Source organism: Saccopteryx leptura, chromosome 5, assembly GCF_036850995.1.
Source record: "Saccopteryx leptura isolate mSacLep1 chromosome 5, mSacLep1_pri_phased_curated, whole genome shotgun sequence".
Lineage (NCBI taxonomy): Eukaryota > Metazoa > Chordata > Mammalia > Chiroptera > Emballonuridae > Saccopteryx > Saccopteryx leptura.
Window position 1 is genome coordinate 27,058,898 of NC_089507.1, and position 17,893 is coordinate 27,076,790.

Consider the following 17,893-nt stretch of genomic DNA (forward strand, 5'->3'; position numbering starts at 1 on the left):
GTCAGTTTTCTGCTCACCACCATCCTTTAATCCTAGGCGCCTTCTTACATATCCCTAGAGTGTCTCCTTACACTGTACAAAGCCACTGGGAATTGCCCCAAACCTGACCCAAGGGTTGGCCGCCGCGGGGGTGTGTGTGTTCGCGTGCGCGCGTGCATGCGCGAGAAAGCGCGCACTACAGCCCCTGCGTTGCCCCCGCAGCTGCTCAGAAACCGGCTCATCGGTGTTTGACGGGGATGGCACTTCAGCCTTAGCCCCTTCCCTAAGCCCCTGATCTTCCTGCCTCGCTGCCAGCGCCCGGCGGGCCGGCGGTGCCTCACTTCACTCCCTGCCAGTATCCAACCGGAGGACAGGGAGAAGGGCGATGCGGCGAGAGCCAGGTGGCTCGGTCGCCTTCCCGGGTCTGATGCAGTTTTCACCAGGTCCGTTTCGGAGGGAGGAGGCGACAGTGCAGACGAGGCTAGGCTACCGCGGGGCGCGAAGAGCGGGCTGGCAGTGCCACCTGCGGAGAGCCCCGCGGGCCGGCCACCTGCTATAAATAGGCTGCTGAGGACAGCGTGTGCGACCGCGCATCCCACCACGAGGGCCGCAATCACGCGCGGGCCCCGCGTCCCCGGCGCCCCAGGCAGACGGCGAGCCAGGACCCTGCGCTGGGACTGCGCCCGGGGCGCGCTCCCCACTCCCTCCCCGGGGGGGCCGAGGATGGCCCGGCGGGCAGGGGAGAGGCGAGCGCGGGCGAGGGGCCCCGGCGGACCCGCACTGCAGCAGCTGTCGTCCGCGTGCGGGTCGCCCGTCCCGGCCGTGAAGCTCGGGCGGCCCTGCGGCGCAGTAGGGAGGGGGGCGCCGCGTCCCCAGCGCAAGTCCCGGGGCGCAGAGCCGGGAGGTTCCCCGCTCGGGCCCTCCCCTCGCCTCCCCCGCGCCCGCCCAGCCCTGGAGGAGGAAACGCGAGCCGCGCGCAGACACCTCCTCCGCCTCCTCCGCCTCCTCCGCCGCCGCCGCCGCCGCCACCGCGCCTGTTGCTGCGGCCGCCGCCGCCGCCGCGGGACCCGCCGGGCGGAGAAGGTGCGGGATCCGCGCCGAGCGGCCCCTCCCGGCCCCTGCGGCACGATGGGCGCCCCGCCCGCTCAGGCCGCCCCCCAGCTGCCCCCGGGCACCTGCGCGCCCCGGCCCGACCCCGCGTCCTGAGCGCGCCGCCGCCCAGGTAGGAGCTTCCCCCGGCTCGGTCCCCGCCGCCGCCCGGTTCCTCCCGGGGCATCCCCGGCGGCCCCCGCACCCAGCGCGCCCTAGCGCGCCCAGGCCCGCGGAGAAGCCAAACCAGGGCAGCCCAGGGGCGTCTCTGCTGTCCCCGCGCGCCGTGGGGCTCTCGGGGGAGGAAGTTCATCGCCACCTCTTTGCCCCTACTTGGACGAAAGCGAAACCTTCTCGCTCTTGACGACCCCGCAGGTCCTCCTTCCCACTGCCTTCCCCAGCCCTGCTTTCTGGTCCTCCTCTCTCCCTCCTTCTTCTCCCGCCAAATATCTCTGTAGCTAGTGTGTTTGTGAGGCGACCAGACTGGGGGGAGGGCGGTCTGAGTAATCCCATGCCACCCTTTAAAAGTTCAGGGTACTTTGCAGTAGTAACTTTGGCAGCTGCACCAGAGCGCACAACATTTCTTTCTATGGGCACATCCTGTACCAGTCATTTCGAAACCCTGCCTAATTGTTTCTAGCAGCTTCCTGATGTCGTGATTATGGGACCTCTCGAACTTCCACACACGTTTTTATTTTAAAAAAGAGGTGTCGTTTTCTTTGAAATTCACCTAGAGGCGACTTTATCCGTTTTCATTTTATTTAAAATAGCTTATTCTCTGTAAGTTGCTTAAAAAAAAAAAGGAAAAGAAATAGAAAGTGACGCCTGTTTCTTCCCCTACACAGTTTTCAGAGTGCCCTACATTAATGGACAGGTATTCACTTCACACAGATCTCATCCTTCTTTTAGATGATTTGATGATTTAATTTCTTAACATAGTCAGACTTTGAAAGAGCAATTATAAATCACTTGTTTTAAATGAGTCACACCCAAGAAACTCAGCTGTCTCTCCAAGTCCAAACTTCTAAGCTCTTTGCACTGAAGTGCATAGGCCTTCGTAGAAAGCCCTTCTTCAGGACAGTAGACGTTCACTCTCTTCCCCGGGTTCCAGATGGGATTGGTTGGAGTTGGGAGAATGGCCACCTGCCGGTTTTGTTGTATTTTGGGAGCCTGCTGAGTGTGGGAGGGGTTGGGTTGAAAGAATGAATGGGGAGCTGTCCCAGGAGGCTGGGAATCCACCTTGCAGAAGGACTCATGTTTCTGGACACTCTGTTCTATTACTCCCTTGGGTTAGGGAACCCTGAAGCAGGCGAGTCCTAGAGCTCAGATGGCTTCTCTTGGTTGGGGAGGAGCTCCTTCCTGGGAACCCTGAAGATATTCAGGAGTAAGAACATGGCATTAAAAAGCTTGTATGGAAAAGGGCTGCCTGCTCTTGTGAACAGGTTATTTGTTTGGTTTTAACATCTGTTGGGAATGAAATGCTACCACAGTCTCAGATATATATAGATATAGATAGATAGATTTAACCAAGTTATAGGGAAATCAGACTCTTAAACATGCTTTCTCTCCAGATTTATCTATAAGTAACCATCGACAAAATGAGCTACTGGATTGTGAGCACGGTTGTGAGTTAAAGGGTTGAGGGGGCATTTTCATAAGTAAATACAGTAGAGTATCCTAAGACTATTAAATTCAGCACAGGAGATATCAAAGAGACTAAAGTGGCTCAAAGCAGCAAATAAAATCATCAGGTGATAATTAAAATAAATACCTTTATGTGGATTTGTCCAGCTGTTTGCAGACCAGCAAAATAGGAGGAAAATTATAAATTATTGGCAGCATAGTCAAGTTTGGCAAATAGGATTGTGCCACAGTCTACCACTATCTTTCCCACAGAGTGCTCTGGGGATTATCCCTTTCACTATGATAACAGTTCTGGCTAGGTGCGGCCGTGCCAGTGTTGGTCTTTCGTCCCATTTTGACACCGTCTGTCATAGTCCCAGAGGGTATGAGAGAGAAATGGGCAACTGAAGAAACAGCTTGCCCATCTCCCTGATGACTCGGCTCTCGACAATCTCTGTCTCCCACTTCTCTAGAGAGCAGCCTTCACAGGAGGGCTGCAGTAACAGTCAGATGGACCCTTGTGCCGAGCCAGGTGTGTGCTCAGTTCCTCTCACGCTCAGATCTTCTAGCAGTTTTAGGACGCACATCTGGGAAGCAGCAAGGCGTGCTGCGCCGAGCAGCGTGGTGCTTACCTGGCCCCCACTCACATCAACAACCTGCAGTCATAGTGCCTCGGGTAGGACTGCCTGCTTGAGAAGATATTGTCTTTGAATATGTTTTTTTTAAATTAAAAAATTGTTGTTGATATTTAGAAAGAGAGAGAGAGAACATTGATTTGTTGCTCCACTCATCTATGCACTTCTTGGCTGACTCTTGCGTGTGCCCTGATTGGGATCGAACAGCAGCCCTGGCACATCAGGTCAACACTCCAACCAACTGCACTACCCAGCCAGGTCTGAATATCCTTCTAATTTCATGTCACAAAATGACAGCTCTCTCTAACACCTTTTACTCCCTTCACAGCATTTCTCTGAAGGTCCCTAGTTTCCAACCTTCAGATTCCCCGGTAGACTCAAAATGTGTATCAGACCATTTGGGGCTCAAGTCTGCTCGTGTGGGGGTGCCTTGGCATAATTTGCTTTGCCCTTTTCCCCGTCTACTGTGTGGCCTTCTCAAGTTTAAGGGCCGCATTAGTTCTAATACGTGATATGTTTCTCAGCCCTTTTCTCTTCCTGATCCTTGCAAAGTGGAGAAGCAGAATCTGTTCATTAAAAATGACGGTGCGTCCACTGAGCAGACAAGGAATGTTGGTGATAGCAGAGGATTACCTTACAGTTGCCTTTTCTGACTTTTATTGTCATTTCTTCTTTCCACCCTCACATTCTGCTCAAAATTATTTTAAAACCAGGTTCTTCACAAAAGACAGGAAGGTTTCCACTTTCAAGATTTTGACATTTTCAAGCCGAGATTTCCACTGGATGGATTCTCAGATTTAAGAGAAATGTGTCCCTTTTCAGCTTTCAAATGTTTAGAAAGAATGTTTGTCATATTTAGGCCATGTGAAATAATCCTGACACTCATGTTTCAGCGAAGCCGTGCAGAATGCAGGGAATAGGCTTTAGCACCAACAAAGAGGCATTTAATATTGAGTGTGTTGCTTTCCTTTGTGACAAGCAATGTCTATTCTTCTCTTTAAAAAGAATATACTTATTTAACAAGACATTATTTATGATCAGTGACTCTACATTTTTAAACTAGTATGTACAAGTTTATTGTCAAACTTAATCAATTTATCTATTTGAAATTCTTAGAACAGTGCCTGATACATAGTGAGCATTCAAATATCACTTATCTCTGTTATTTATTTGTTTGTTTTATACTTTCGGAGTATAACTTTGACATTTGATTCAGATTACTGAGGCCAAGGAAAATTTAGGTAGAAAAACAACCCAGCTAATCCACTAGAAAGATATATTAGAGTTTACTCCCTTCTAGAGATATTCTTATATCTCAAAGAATAGAAATTTGGGCAGGTCTGAAATAGAAATAGAAGACAGGTCTGAATTCAAATCCTGCCTTTAGTTACTAGCCAGGGACCCTTAGGAAAATGGGAGTGATAAAACATACTTCTCGGAGTTATAAGAATACAGAAGCTCATATATGAAAGGTCCAAGAAGAGGCAGTTAATCAATAGGTCGTCCTCTAGCAAAGTGGTTAAGAGCACGTACAAACTCTGTGGAAGGACCTGGGTTCAAAATCTGGTTCTGCCACTTCCTATTCGAATGACCTTTAGCAAGTGACTTCATGTCTCTGTGCACCAACTTCCTTCTCATTTCTCATCTTTAAACTGGAGTTGATAATGATAACAGTTCATAATAGTCCTTGTTCCAATATGATAATAATAATCCTTATTGTCCAAGGTGGTTGTAACAGCTAAATCAGTTAGGGGACACAGAAGTATTATTATGTGTTAACAATTATTACTAATAGACAAGTGGATAAAGATGTGATATACATACACAATGGAATATTACTTGGCCATAGAAAAATGAAAAGTTGCCATTTGCGACAACATGGATGCACCTAAAGCAGTCATTTTCAACCTTTTTTGAGCCGCGGCACATTTTTTATATTTACAGAATCCTGGGGCACACCACCTACCAAAATGACACAAAATGACACTCTAACATAGTACATATTATACATATAGTTAATAATATAGTTTCTAAATGTATTTATACTCACTTAGTGTGAAACCTGGGCCTGTTTCGATGAACACAAAAGGGATATCCTGGCAGGAATGGTAGAAAGACACACACGAAGCTCTTCTTCAACAGTTCTCAGTCTCTCTCTGTTTTTAGTTTTTATCGCAGTCAAGCTGGAGAAGCTCAGCTCACATAGATATGTGGTTGAAAACGGGAGCAATGTCAAAATAGCTTTGTTGGCCAGAATGGGGAACTCCTTGGCAACAGATAACCAAAAACTGTCCAAAGGAAGATCAACAAACTTTAGCTTTAAAGTTAGATAACATTGTGCCTGACCTGTGGTGGCGCAGTGGGTAAAGCATCGACCTGGAAATGCTGAGGTCACCGGTTCAAAACCCTGGGCTTGCCTGGTCAAGGCACATATGGGAGTTGATGCTTCCTGCTCCTCCCCCCTTCTCTCTCTCTCTCTCTCTCTCTCTCTCTCTCTCTCTCCTCTCTAAAAAATTAATAAATAAATAAAAAAAAAGTTAGATAACATTGTGATGCATTGTGATGCATTGTATATCACCCTCTGCGGGGGCCTCTTTTAAAAAGAAAAAGGTCAAATATCTATATACACCATCAGGATAGACATAACCAGCTGAGGCTGAGGCTTCATCTAGTGGTGGCAACATTTACCTCCAGTCCTAACCAGGATTAGAAATCGGGACCATGGGGAGGAGTAGCAGCTTCAACTACTCGCCCCGGCCACACAATGACAAGTGCGCGGCAGCCCGAGCGGGGACCTTCCTGGGTGTGGATGAGAGGCGGCCTACTATTGGTTCACCGCTAGTGGTCGGGATGAATCCTAGAAGGTGATTGGTCAGTGAGCATTCCCTGTGCCTCCACTCTTCCTGTCGCTGATAGCTGAAGGGATTGTGAGGGGAATGTTTATGTTCGGATGGAGGCGGCTGGCAGAGGGCTGGATAAAAAGCCTCTGCTGGTCGTATCCAGCACACAAGCTGTAGTTTGGGGACCCATGTTTAATTTCCCCAAGGCACACCTGACCATGTGTCACGGCACACTGGTTGAAAAACACTGACCTAGAGAGTATTATGCTAAGTGAAATGCAGACAGAGAAAGACAAATACTGTATGATTTCACTTACATGTGGAATCTAAAAAACCAAACAAAACAGAAACAAAATCATAGATAGAACATTTTGATGGTTGTCAGATGGGGGGTAGATAGATGGGCGAAAAAGGTGAGGGGATTAAAAGTACAAATTGATAGTTACAAAATACAGGGATGTAAAGTACAGCAGGGAATAGAGTCAATAATACTGTAACAACTAATTGGAATGATCACTTTGTAATTTATATAAGTGCCTAACCACTATGCTGTACACCTGAAACTGATATTGTATGTCAACTGTAATTGAAAATAATGTTTTAATGATTAAATGTTAAAAAAAAATGTGTTATTATTACTTTTAGAACAACTTAAAGCAGCTACGCCAGGAGGGAGGTTAACACAGAACCCCTGAAGGCCAGCTAAGACCTCTCTACCCCTTTATCCTGGGCAGTACAGTAAATGAGAACAGAAGAAATATAAGGACCAGCTTTAAATTGGCTCTGATTTACATAGGAAGGAAATCATTAAAAACATCAATGCTTTATGTGTCAAATCAGAGAGGCACACCCCAGTGTGGTAGTGTCCTTGAGGATGGAAAGATTAGAAGCTCCACCCGCAGGAGCTCCGTGAGATGGTGAAATAGATGACCGCTTTACCGCGCCTTGTGGGCAATTCCCGGGTGAGCGGTAAACTGCTCTGATTGGACAGCATTCTGTACACACACGAACCAATAGGTAATTCGGTTCAGCTGCATGCCCAGTCTGTTTGGATTAAAGAACAGAAAAAGTAACCGTTGATTTGCTGGGGGATAGGGGTGAGTGGCCACCTGGGGAACTCTGTATCCAACCTGGAGGTCCCCAATAGGTAATCAGTATCGGCTTTTTCCTAACCTGGCCCGGAGCTAGAAACTTCCAACACACCTCCTTTTCTTTCTTTCCTTCTTTTCTCCAGTTGTAAGGAGGCGAGGACGGAGCCTGCAGAGGCTGCAGTAGAGTTAGCCCCTGGAAAGTCCCCATCCCACTCCCCCTGGTGGTTTGCTGGCTGGGAGTGGAGGCGGGACGGGAAGAGAGGGGGCTCCCCATGGCACCCTGTTCCTGACTCCCACCATCCTGCCTCTGGCTCTCTGATCCATCAACCCCATCCTCCCTTCACGTTCCTCCTCCACATTTACAGTCCTGACAGGAGGATGAGAGCAGCTTTTCTTCCCCACACAGTATCGGGGACATTTGGTATTGTACATTATGAAAATTAGATTCACCAGATTTTAGAGAGAGTTGCAAACGTGGAGATTATCCTGTTCCATTCTCATAAGAGTAAACTTGAACTTTGGAGAAGTGAAGTAACTTGCTTTCTTAACTGCACAACATGAAAGTGTTTTCATGAGGACACTCAGGTTCTTTGCTGCACTTGGATGGGAGTCAGGGACTTGAATTGTCCTAATTCTGTCACCAAACTTGGACAAGCCACTTAACTTCTCCAGAGCCCAGTTTCCTATTTTCAAATATGAGGGGAATTTCAAAATGGCTTAAAAGGACCTTTCTGGCTTTGAAATGTTATGAGTCTACATGCAGGCTTCCAGGAATATTTTTAGCAGGATTCACTAACGTTATTATTGAAGCTATTCTAATAAAAAGCATCTTTTATGTTGCAAATACCTACCATGTGTATGGATGTGGTAGGTGGGAGTTGTATAGAATACATAGAATACAGACAGCCTCTATAGATAATCGGGTTTGTGCACACAAAAACATAACCACATCCCTGGCCAGTTGGCTAAGCGGTAGAGCGTCGGCCCGATGTGTGGAAGTCTCGGGTTCGATTCCCAGTCAGGGCACACAGGAGAAGCACCCATCTGCTTCTCCATCTTCCCTCTCTCATTCCTCTCTGTCTCTCTCTTCCCCTCCTGCAACCAAGGCTCCATTGGAGCAAAGTTGGCCCAGGCACTGAGGATGGCTCCATGGCCTCAGCCTCAGGTGCTAGAATGGCTCCGGCCACAACAGAGCAATGCCCCAGATGGGCAGAGCATCGCCCCCTGGTGGGCATGCCGGGTGGATCCCAGTTGGGTGCATGCGGGAGTCTGTCTGACTGCCTCCCTGCTACTAACTTTGGAAAAATACAAAAAAAGAACATAACCAAAACTCACTGGACTAGTAAATCACCGTGTATCTTACTGAGGGTTTGAGGTAGAAGAGGCCTCTTGAAATAGGTAGTTCAACCTGGGACCTAAGATCAGAGGTTGTGTGCAAATGATGTGGACTGAGATGACTTAAAAATAATCTAATAGTTTGTTAGTATTATTTAAATAGTTCATCTGTTTCATGAAACTTTATTGAAAAGTCATGCAGTTACCTAATCTGTTACTATAAATCTTATATCAGCAGAATCTAAATTGCTTATAAATAATTTTGACTTTGAGCTAGAACTTATTTGATAGTTTATAAACAGTATAAAGGTCCCATCTATTTTCTTTTTCTTATTTTCTGAGTGAGAGGAGGGGAGGTAGAGAGACAGATGCCCACATGCACCCTGACCAGGATCCACCTGGCAATCCCCATCTGGGGCTGATGTTTTGTCCATCTGGGGCCATGCTCACAAACCAAGCTATTTTTAGTGCCTGAGGCAGAGGCTCCACAGAGCCAGCCTCAGCACTTGGAGCCAATGTGCTCGAACCAATCGAGTCATGGCTGTGGGAAAGGAAAAGAGAAAGAGAGAGAGAAGAGGGAGAAGGAGGGGTGGAGAAGCAGATGGTTACTTCTCCTGTGTGCCCTGACTGGGAATCGAACCCGGGACTTCACATGCTGGGCCAATGCTCTATCACTGAGTCAACTGGATGGGGCCAAGGTCCTGTCTACTTTTTACAGAGATACTATGAACCTGCCCCAGCTGGTTGAAAAGTGAAAACTTTAGACATTCGCATAGTTTCGTCAATGAAATGGCAGAACTGAGTTGATGACTTCTTACTTACCAAATGATTGAAATGACTAATTTGTCAACTTTTTTTGCATTATGTATGTTTTCCCTTAGAAGAAAACTAAAGGTCATTTTGCAGCGCTTGTTGCCTTCATACCTATCGCTGCTGCTTCTACAGTGATTGAGAGATCTCGGGTCTACCCTTTGTAATCATTGTGATACTCCTTTAAGCTTGTCTTGGGATTAGCAGCTGTCAACGGTTAGAGCTTGAAACAGATTCAGTTACAGGAATGGAAGCTAACCCAGACATTTAATGCCACTTTCACCTGTAGAGGAGAGAGAGGAAGGAGAGAGAGACCATTATTTATGGGGTTATGTGAACTGCACATCTGTTCTCAGAGAAGCTGTACTTGAAAAGGAAAGGAGACAGGGAATAGGCTGCCATGAAATACGCTGGAGCTTTAAGTAAAGTAGGGCTTTATTTCTGAACCTTTGAACATTTAAAAGAAAAACGTAGCTCTGAGCTATTTCGAATTATATTATAAAAATTCACTCAGCATATACGCGTGTTTACCATCTAGAAAAACAAAGAGTAAAAAGAAGAGACTTTCTGTTCCAGTTCAGAAAAGGCTTAGAATTATCAATACTGGTTTTAGAAATCCCATACCTTAAGAGTTTAAGAAGGGTCATAACAGTCTTGTTGAGGGACACCTATTCAAACTCTTAAAATAAATGTGACAATTCGAAAGGAAGTGCAGAAGGTCATCGTGGTGGATGCCCCAAATCACCTGCCTTGACCTATGACTTAAATGTGTGTCAGAATTAACTTAGCTGGCAGGAGTGGGATCATGGGAGAGATCCTGCATGGGATTCTCACGTGCCTACACATCTTGTGAACAGAGGCACTCACTGCCTTGTTCTGACCTACCTTTTCAGGCTCTTTTCTTAAAAATAGCAAACGGCCACGGAAGACAGAAATAGCATGTCCCTCTGGAGCAAAGGGCAGACAAGCTTACTCCCCACGGTAACATATCGGGGCTACCGAAGCTCAGGTGTCCCTCCTGTTACCCAGTGTGGATACAGGTGTCACCGGGGCTGTGGGAATTGGGGGTGGGGACATGACACAAATGCTGACTCCCTGGTTACTTCTGTCGCTCTGAGTAATACATTGTCCTTTGTCTCAGACCCAGGAGTCGCACATCCCCTACCAGCCGGCTAAACGCGGCAGGCTAACCTGTTACCATCTCAGACACTTTATTTCTGAGATAGTTTGTGACAGATACTCTGTTCCCAGAAAGAGGAACAGTATGCACTATGGCACAGGGCCGTGACAGTCACATCTCAGGTGGGGAGTCATAACCAGTCTCTATCTTCAGAGCCAAAAGGTGCACGAAGAAGGAAGGGCATCCGAGGGGAGCATACGGTTGGACCAAGTTCCAAAGAGGCCTGATATACCATGTAGAAGACTTAGGTTTTATGGGAGCAACTATTAAGGACTTTTGAGCAGAGGAGTGACATGATCAATTTTGTGCATCTGTTAAATTGCTCTAGGAAATATGGGAAGGATGGGTTGAGGGTTGGGGCATTTTTTTTCTTCAACTGGGAAAAGATATATTTAGATGTAGAGCCAGTTTAGAAGTAGTGGTAGGTTGGGGGGGAAATCGGAATAATCTATCTTAGTCTATTCAGGCTGCGTAGCAGCGTACCACAGACTGGCTGATTCATAAATGGCAGGAATGTGTTTCTCACAGTTCTGGAGGCTGGAAAGGTCAAGGTCAGGTGCTGGCAGACTCAGTGTCCGGGGATCAGCGTACCACACACTGGCTAGCTCATAAACAGCAGAAATGTGTTCCTCACGGTTCTGGAGGCTGGAAAGGTCAAGGTCAAGGTCAAGGTCAGGTGCTGGCAGATTCAGTGTCCGGGGATCAGTGTACCACACACTGGCTGGCTCATAAACAGCAGAAATGTGTTCCTCACGGTTCTGGAGGCTGGAAAGGTCAAGGTCAAGGTCAAGGTCAAGGTCAGGTGCTGGCAGACTCAGTGCCCGGGGATCAGTGTACCACACACTGGCTAGCTCATAAACAGCAGAAATGTGTTCCTCACGGTTCTGGAGGCTGGAAAGGTCAAGGTCAAGGTGCTGGCAGATTCAGTGTCCGGGGATGGCCCCCTTGTTCATAGACAGCCATCTTTTTTCTGTGCCCTCACTTGGTGGGAGGGTCAAGGAGCTGCCTGGGTTTCTTTTATAAGGGCGCTAATTCCATTCATGAGGGTTCCACCTTCATGACCTAATTACCCCTGAAAAGCCTGACCTAACATCATCACATTGAAAATTAGGATCTCACCGTATGAATTTGAGAAGGGGGGACACAAAACTTTACTATATAGCAATGATGTCGTAGACAGACGAACGTGAGCAGAGCAAGGACGAGAGGCCAGGCACATTAGGCCTCCAGGGTGGAAAGCCCCGGGTACCTAGCAATGGGCACAACTCAGAAGACAAGGGTCTTGCCCTCAGGGTGACCTTTCCTCCACCGGCCTAGTGCTGGTCGTGCAGTTTAGACCCCCTGATTCCATATCTCTGGCCGTGCGGCTTGGACCCTCCTTGACCATTCCTCCTCTGACATGTTGCTAGTCATGGGAGCATACTGCTAAGCAGGGAACTGAACAAGGGGGTCAGAGAATAGCCCTTACGCATTAACCCCTAAGGATAATATCTAGGCTCAGTTGTGTTTCAGCTCCAGGCCCAGAAAAGCAGCAAATCAGATGAAGAAGAAAAGCCACAGCTGACCTCAGGACCTGCTGCATTGACTAACGACCCTCTGCCCTGGCACCGACCAGTCAGTGGACACAGTGACCCTAAAAGGACCCATCTGGAGAGCGGATGAATATTCTGTTAAGCTCCTCCCCTGGGCCCTCCCCTAAGCTCTCCACCCTTAAAAGACCTTAGGACCAAAAGACCCAGGGCCCTTTCCCTCCCAAGAGCACGATGGAGCCTCCCCCCTTCCCTCCTCTCCCCCCACAGGCACGCATCTCCTAAGCTCTAAGGGTCCTCATGAGACTTGCAGGGGAGCATTGGGCAGTGGCAGCTTGTCCTGGGCTGACCCCCTAAACCTGCCTTCATTCTCTCCTTTAAAATATTTATTGAGCCTATTCTGAGTCAGGCGCTGTGCCAGGCACCAAGGGTACAATGGTGAATCAGAGAGATGTGACCTGTCTTTATCATGTTTCTCCTCAGCATGTGTAGACATGCCCAGAAACACATGAGAGAGTGAATTCCTGGGGAGCAGATGAGTAGAAAATAGGGCTTTAGGTGCTGTAGTGTAGACAACTCAGTTCTGAACAGAGAAGAGTTTTGTCATCCAACGGAACGAGAAGATGTTAGGACACATCAAATATGATGGTTGGAAATCACCCACTGCGGGGGGGGGGGGGGGGAGACAACTGATGGAGTTTGGGTCTAGTAGAAACAACAGCCTGTATTGATGAGGACGGGCAAGGTGTTGGGGTGATGGCTTACATGAATGAAACAAAATGACATTTGTGTCTGTGTGTGGAACATAATAGGCATCAATACCTGTTAATGGAATTTGAATTTGTGATTCAGAACCTCTGGACTACCTCGGGGAGGGGCTTTTAAAATTTAAGCAACAGATAAGGCATTAAAACTCGTCTGTTCAGGAGACTACAACGACGGATAGCTGATATGTTTTCTGTGAGATTACTTTTTGGGGGGTGGGGAGGGGGAGACTTACCAGTATTGAATTTGATTATCTTAAAAAAAAAAGCAACTCCTTGAAATATGTGTTAAATAATATAACAGAGTTACAGGCTTTCCGAGTAATGTTACGTTTTTTCTTATCTCGCTTGCCTTCGTAGACTCAACCGGGATTTCCCAGTAGGATCTTTGTAACCCATCGTAAGTGCAAAGTTTAGGACGTGTTCAGGTTTTATATGAAAAACAATGTCAAGAAAGCACCTTCTTGGCAGAGCAGCCTATGTAAAGTAATAGTTATTTCTTCCTATGTTTGGGGATTCAGACTTTTTTTTAATTGAATTTATGGGGATGATACTAGTTAATAAAATTATATAGTTTTCAGGTGTACAGTTCTATAATACACAACTGTGTACTATATGGTATGTTTACCACGCCAAGCTGGCTTTCAGACTTTCAAGTTCTTCTGAAATAATAACTCTTCGAGAGTAGCTCTTGCTGTGACTTCACTAAATTCTAATCCCTCTGTGTTTCTCCCCCAGGATTCTGCACCACGTCAAATAGATTGCTTGATCTAAAATAGAAAAGGGTGGCAGCGTTTTGCTGAGTTCCCAGACCTTTCCCAAGATGGAACCAATAACATTCACAGCCAGGAAACACCCGCTCCCGAACGAGGCGTGGGTGGACTTCGGCCTCCAGCTGGTGGGCTCCTTGCCGGTGCACTCACTGACCACCATGTCCATGCTGCCTTGGGTCGTGGCCGAGGTGCGACGACTCAGCGGCCAGTCCTCCAGGAAGGAGCCCGCTACCAAGCAAGTCCGGCTCTGCGTCTCCCCTTCTGGACTGAGATGTGACCCTGAGCCAGGGAAAGCTCAGCAGTGGGACCCCCTGATTTGTTCCAGCATCTTCGAGTGTAAGCCTCAGCGTGTACACAAACTGATTCACAATAGTCACGATCCGAGTTACTTTGCTTGTCTGATCAAGGACGAGGGGCGGAGTATCTGCTACGTGTTCAAAGCTGATGATCAAACCAAAGTAAGTGGAGGTGGGGATCAAGACCATTGAGGTGTGTGGCTGGATGGTTTTTATCGTACCGGGGTCTAGATGTTTATTTTCCATACACTGGAAAGAAGAAGCGATAATGCTGCAGTTAGATGCAGATTATTTCACTGGAGTTTTGGTTTCTGGGGAGAGTTTCTTTATCATCTTGAACACTCACTTGATAACAGTTATTAGAAATTATAAGTTTATAAGGTCAAAGATTCAAAAGAAATACCTGTCTACACTTATACAGAAGAGCTGAACTTTTAGGATTTAGATCATTAAAGAAGTGTGTTCTAAAGCGGTGCTTCTCGAACAGAAATGTGCGCATGAGCCACCTAGGGACCTGGTTAAAGTGCGAATTCGGCCTCAGGAGGTCTGGGACAGAGCCAAGACTGCGTTTCTAAGGGGCTGCAGGTGATGCTGACCCTGCGCAGGCTGCGCTTTGAGGAGCCGAGTCCAAGCTCTACATCAGTGAGCTCCCTGTTCTCTGATGCTGCTAATAAAAATATGTTTATTTGTAAATTGTATAAATATACTGTTAGTCAGTTTCCCAAGGCATGATGCTCACTTAGGTAAGGACTGTTCATAAGGACAGTGGATATGAATCTAAGTTTTGATACTTTCAGTGTGGGCTTTTTTTTTTTTTTACATCAGATCTGATTGGCTTGTTATTGTTCCATCTCATGATGTGGTTGAGAAAACTATTAAATGAGAAATGGTAAAAATGTCCTCAGCTCTACTATTTTCCTGTTCATTCGTGCTTGTGTTGCTGTCGTTGGCATGTTTTGCTCTTCTGTAAGACTCGGTGAAAGCCCATTCTGTGAGGGTTAGTTCAGATAAAACTGAAAATGTAATTCCGACAGCCACTTTCTCAGGTGGGCCTGTGTAAACTACATTTTGATGCGGACTATGGGAAGGAAGCGGGTGAGAAGGCTCTGCTCACCTGGTGAACTGAGGGATGCCCGCGCGAGGCCCCCTGGGTGGCTATCTGACAGGTGCAACCCTGAGGATGCCAGTGTTCGACCCTGTGGTAACCGTCAGTCAATAGAAATGCTAACGGTTTCTCCCTGCGTCCCACTGGGTGTTTTGCATACCCACCAGGGTGCACAGAACTCATTTGGAAATTAATGTTCTTGGAGACACTAAGTAGATCTGTGGAAATTCGCTTTTGTTTGTTCATCTCTTGGTCCTTTTGCTCCCTCGTTCAGTGGTTGCTGCTCCAGGTTCTGTGCAAGAGGATATTAGTACAGGCTAGAAGGAAGGCAGAAGCGTCAACAGGTAAATACCATGTGGTCATGGTATGACAGGGAAGACAGAGAATGGAGCCTCACACACCAGAGCGTAAGGAAGTCTTTTTGAAATAACGGCTAATCTGGACCTCAGAACCACTATCTCCCCCACAGACGTGGGTATCTTCTTATTGTAAATCATTTAATGTTACCTTCCAGGCATATCAAATAAACAGGGTGGCCTCCTGGATTCCGGTTGTCTACCAAGAGTACATGAATCAGGAGGCTTTGGTTAGAAATAAATGATTAAGATTTATTCAAGGGTCTTGGGGTTTGCAAATTAGAAACAATACAAGGCAATACCAACAGTGCTCTGAAGAAAAAAAAGAAAAGGTGGAGGTTCTTATGGTAAAAAGTATATTCTTGAGAAGAATTAGTCCTGCGTTCTTAGCCTCTGGATTGGTCTGAGATGGTGATTCTTTAGATGGTTGCTGCTCTGGGTACCGGATGTCAGGCAGTGTGAAAACATGAGCATCCCTTCCTTAGATCTTCAGTGGGTCATCAGAGGGTTATCTGGAGGTTTGTATATCCAGGCATTGACACCAGATTGAAAAGTTCAAAAGGTTTAGTTCCCAGGCTAGTTAAAACAAGAATAGTAATTTAGCAGCTTAACAGCAGTGACTCCATTTTATTTCATCACTCTATTCTTCAGTCCTATCTGCCACTCTGAGCCTGGTCTGTAAAATGGGGATAATTATAGTCTCCAGCTCACAGAGATGCTGGGAGGACTAAATGAGTAGAACAGGATCTGAAACTTAACTGAGCATCAAAGAGAGCTTTTCTGGAAGCCAAATATATGCTAATTTAATTTCAAGTCTTCAGGTAAAAGAAAAAGGAGATTAAAATGAGTGCTTCAGCTTTCAGGATGAGATCCTGGTCATTTTCAAAGAGTCAGGCAACATTTTCTAAACTCGACACTTACAAAGTTGCATAAATAAACTTAATGGTTTCTGTTATTTGGGCAAAGGCCAGAATGAAAATTAGAGGCTTGAACAGCCTGTACTCCAGGCCAGCTCTATATAAGGACTGAGTTTCCTTGGGGAAAGTTCTTTGCACAGAACTGTTGTTCAGCACTTTTCACTTTTGACTTTTCCCAAAGTCTTTACAGTCATCTGTGAACAGATTTCTGGCCAGTCATTCCAATACCTGACAGGAAGAAGAGATTTATAACTAAATTTTGTAACTGGGGCTTCCAGTCTTGCCAAAAGTCGAGAATTGGCCTTACTCTTTAGTCTGTAAAGCATGGTAGAAATATGAATTGGTTCTTAAGTTGTTTTTGGCTTGCATACAATTTTTGCAAATACAGCTCGTCAGTACTCAGAGTAATAGATTGCTGTCATCCTGCTCATTTTATAAAAGAGTAATTCGTAACATAGGTCCTTCAGGCAGTGATTCGGTTGCTGTTGGAAACTGAATGCTAAACCATATTGGCCATGATTCTAACTGACACGGTGTCTTTGATGTTCTTGGGACGTCCCTGGCCCTGCATCTCAGAATGGAGGATTATCTGCTATGTGAGCATGTGGACCTAGGTCATCCCTTCTCTTGACTAGCTGTAATATTTGCTCAGTGAAATAATTCTCTAGAGTAAGACCTCTTCTAAATAGATGAGGTCAGCAGCCACTGTGTTTGCCAGAGGAGTTATATATGCATTCCCTTCCAGGGTCGCCAGCACAGAACTACTGTTTGAGAGGAAACCCATTGATCAGAATGTAGATTGACTTACTGAGGAGTATCTAGGGAGAAGAGGCACCTGACCGAATGCTTTTATGAGCCCAGCATGAGAGTGTGTTTCCCAGCGTATGTTTGGCAGGAGGTACTGAAGGTATTCCCCAGAGAAAGGCTCCCGTGATTAAAATGCATTAGAATAACATTTCAAAATTTTGATCTGAGGACCTCCTTCCACTCTTAGGTATTATTGACGACCCCAAAGAGCATTCATTTATGTGGTTTACATCTACTAATTATTTAAACATTAAAACTGAGAAATTATGCAGGTATTAAAATAGGGGTCCCCAAACTTTTTACACAGGGGGCCAGTTCACTGTCACTCAGACCATTGGAGGGCCGTACTATAAAAAAAAACTATGAACAAATCCCTATGCACACTGCACATATCTTATTTTAAAGTAAAAAAACAAAACGGGAACAAATACAATATTTAAAATAAAGAACAAGTAAATTTAAATCAACAAACTGACCAGTATTTCAATGGGAACTATGCTCCTCTCACTGACCACCAATGAAAGAGGTGCCCCTTCCGGAAGTGCGGTGGGGGCCAGATAAATGGCCTCAGGGGGCCGCATGTGGCCCGTGGGCTGTAGTTTGGGGACCCCTGTATTAAAATTTACTTATTTTTTTAATTTTCATTTTATTTTTTTATTTTTTTAAGTAGAGGAGAAAAGATAGTGAGACAGACTCCTGCATGCACCCCGACCAGCATCCACCTGGCAGTCCCCACCCACCCCCACCCCCGGCTGGGGCCAATG

At 46.4% G+C, this 17,893-nt stretch overlaps 1 protein-coding gene across 5 annotated transcripts in view; it reads left to right on the forward strand.

The window, feature by feature from the left end:
- Positions 1 to 1,005: 1,005 nt before the first annotated feature.
- Positions 1,006 to 17,893, forward strand: part of TBC1D1 (TBC1 domain family member 1) — a 244,641-nt gene continuing 227,753 nt past the window's right edge. For 2 of the 5 annotated variants that reach the window (XM_066387171.1, XM_066387173.1), the window contains exons 1-2: positions 1,006 to 1,201; positions 13,614 to 14,106. In XM_066387171.1, the coding sequence (XP_066243268.1) occupies positions 13,699 to 14,106 (408 nt within the window). In that variant the 5' untranslated portion in view covers positions 1,006 to 1,201; positions 13,614 to 13,698. Of the gene's footprint in view, positions 1,202 to 10,295; positions 10,443 to 13,613; positions 14,107 to 17,893 lie in introns of all 5 variants that reach the window. The other 3 variants (XM_066387172.1, XM_066387175.1, XM_066387174.1) reach the window with 3 other exon arrangements.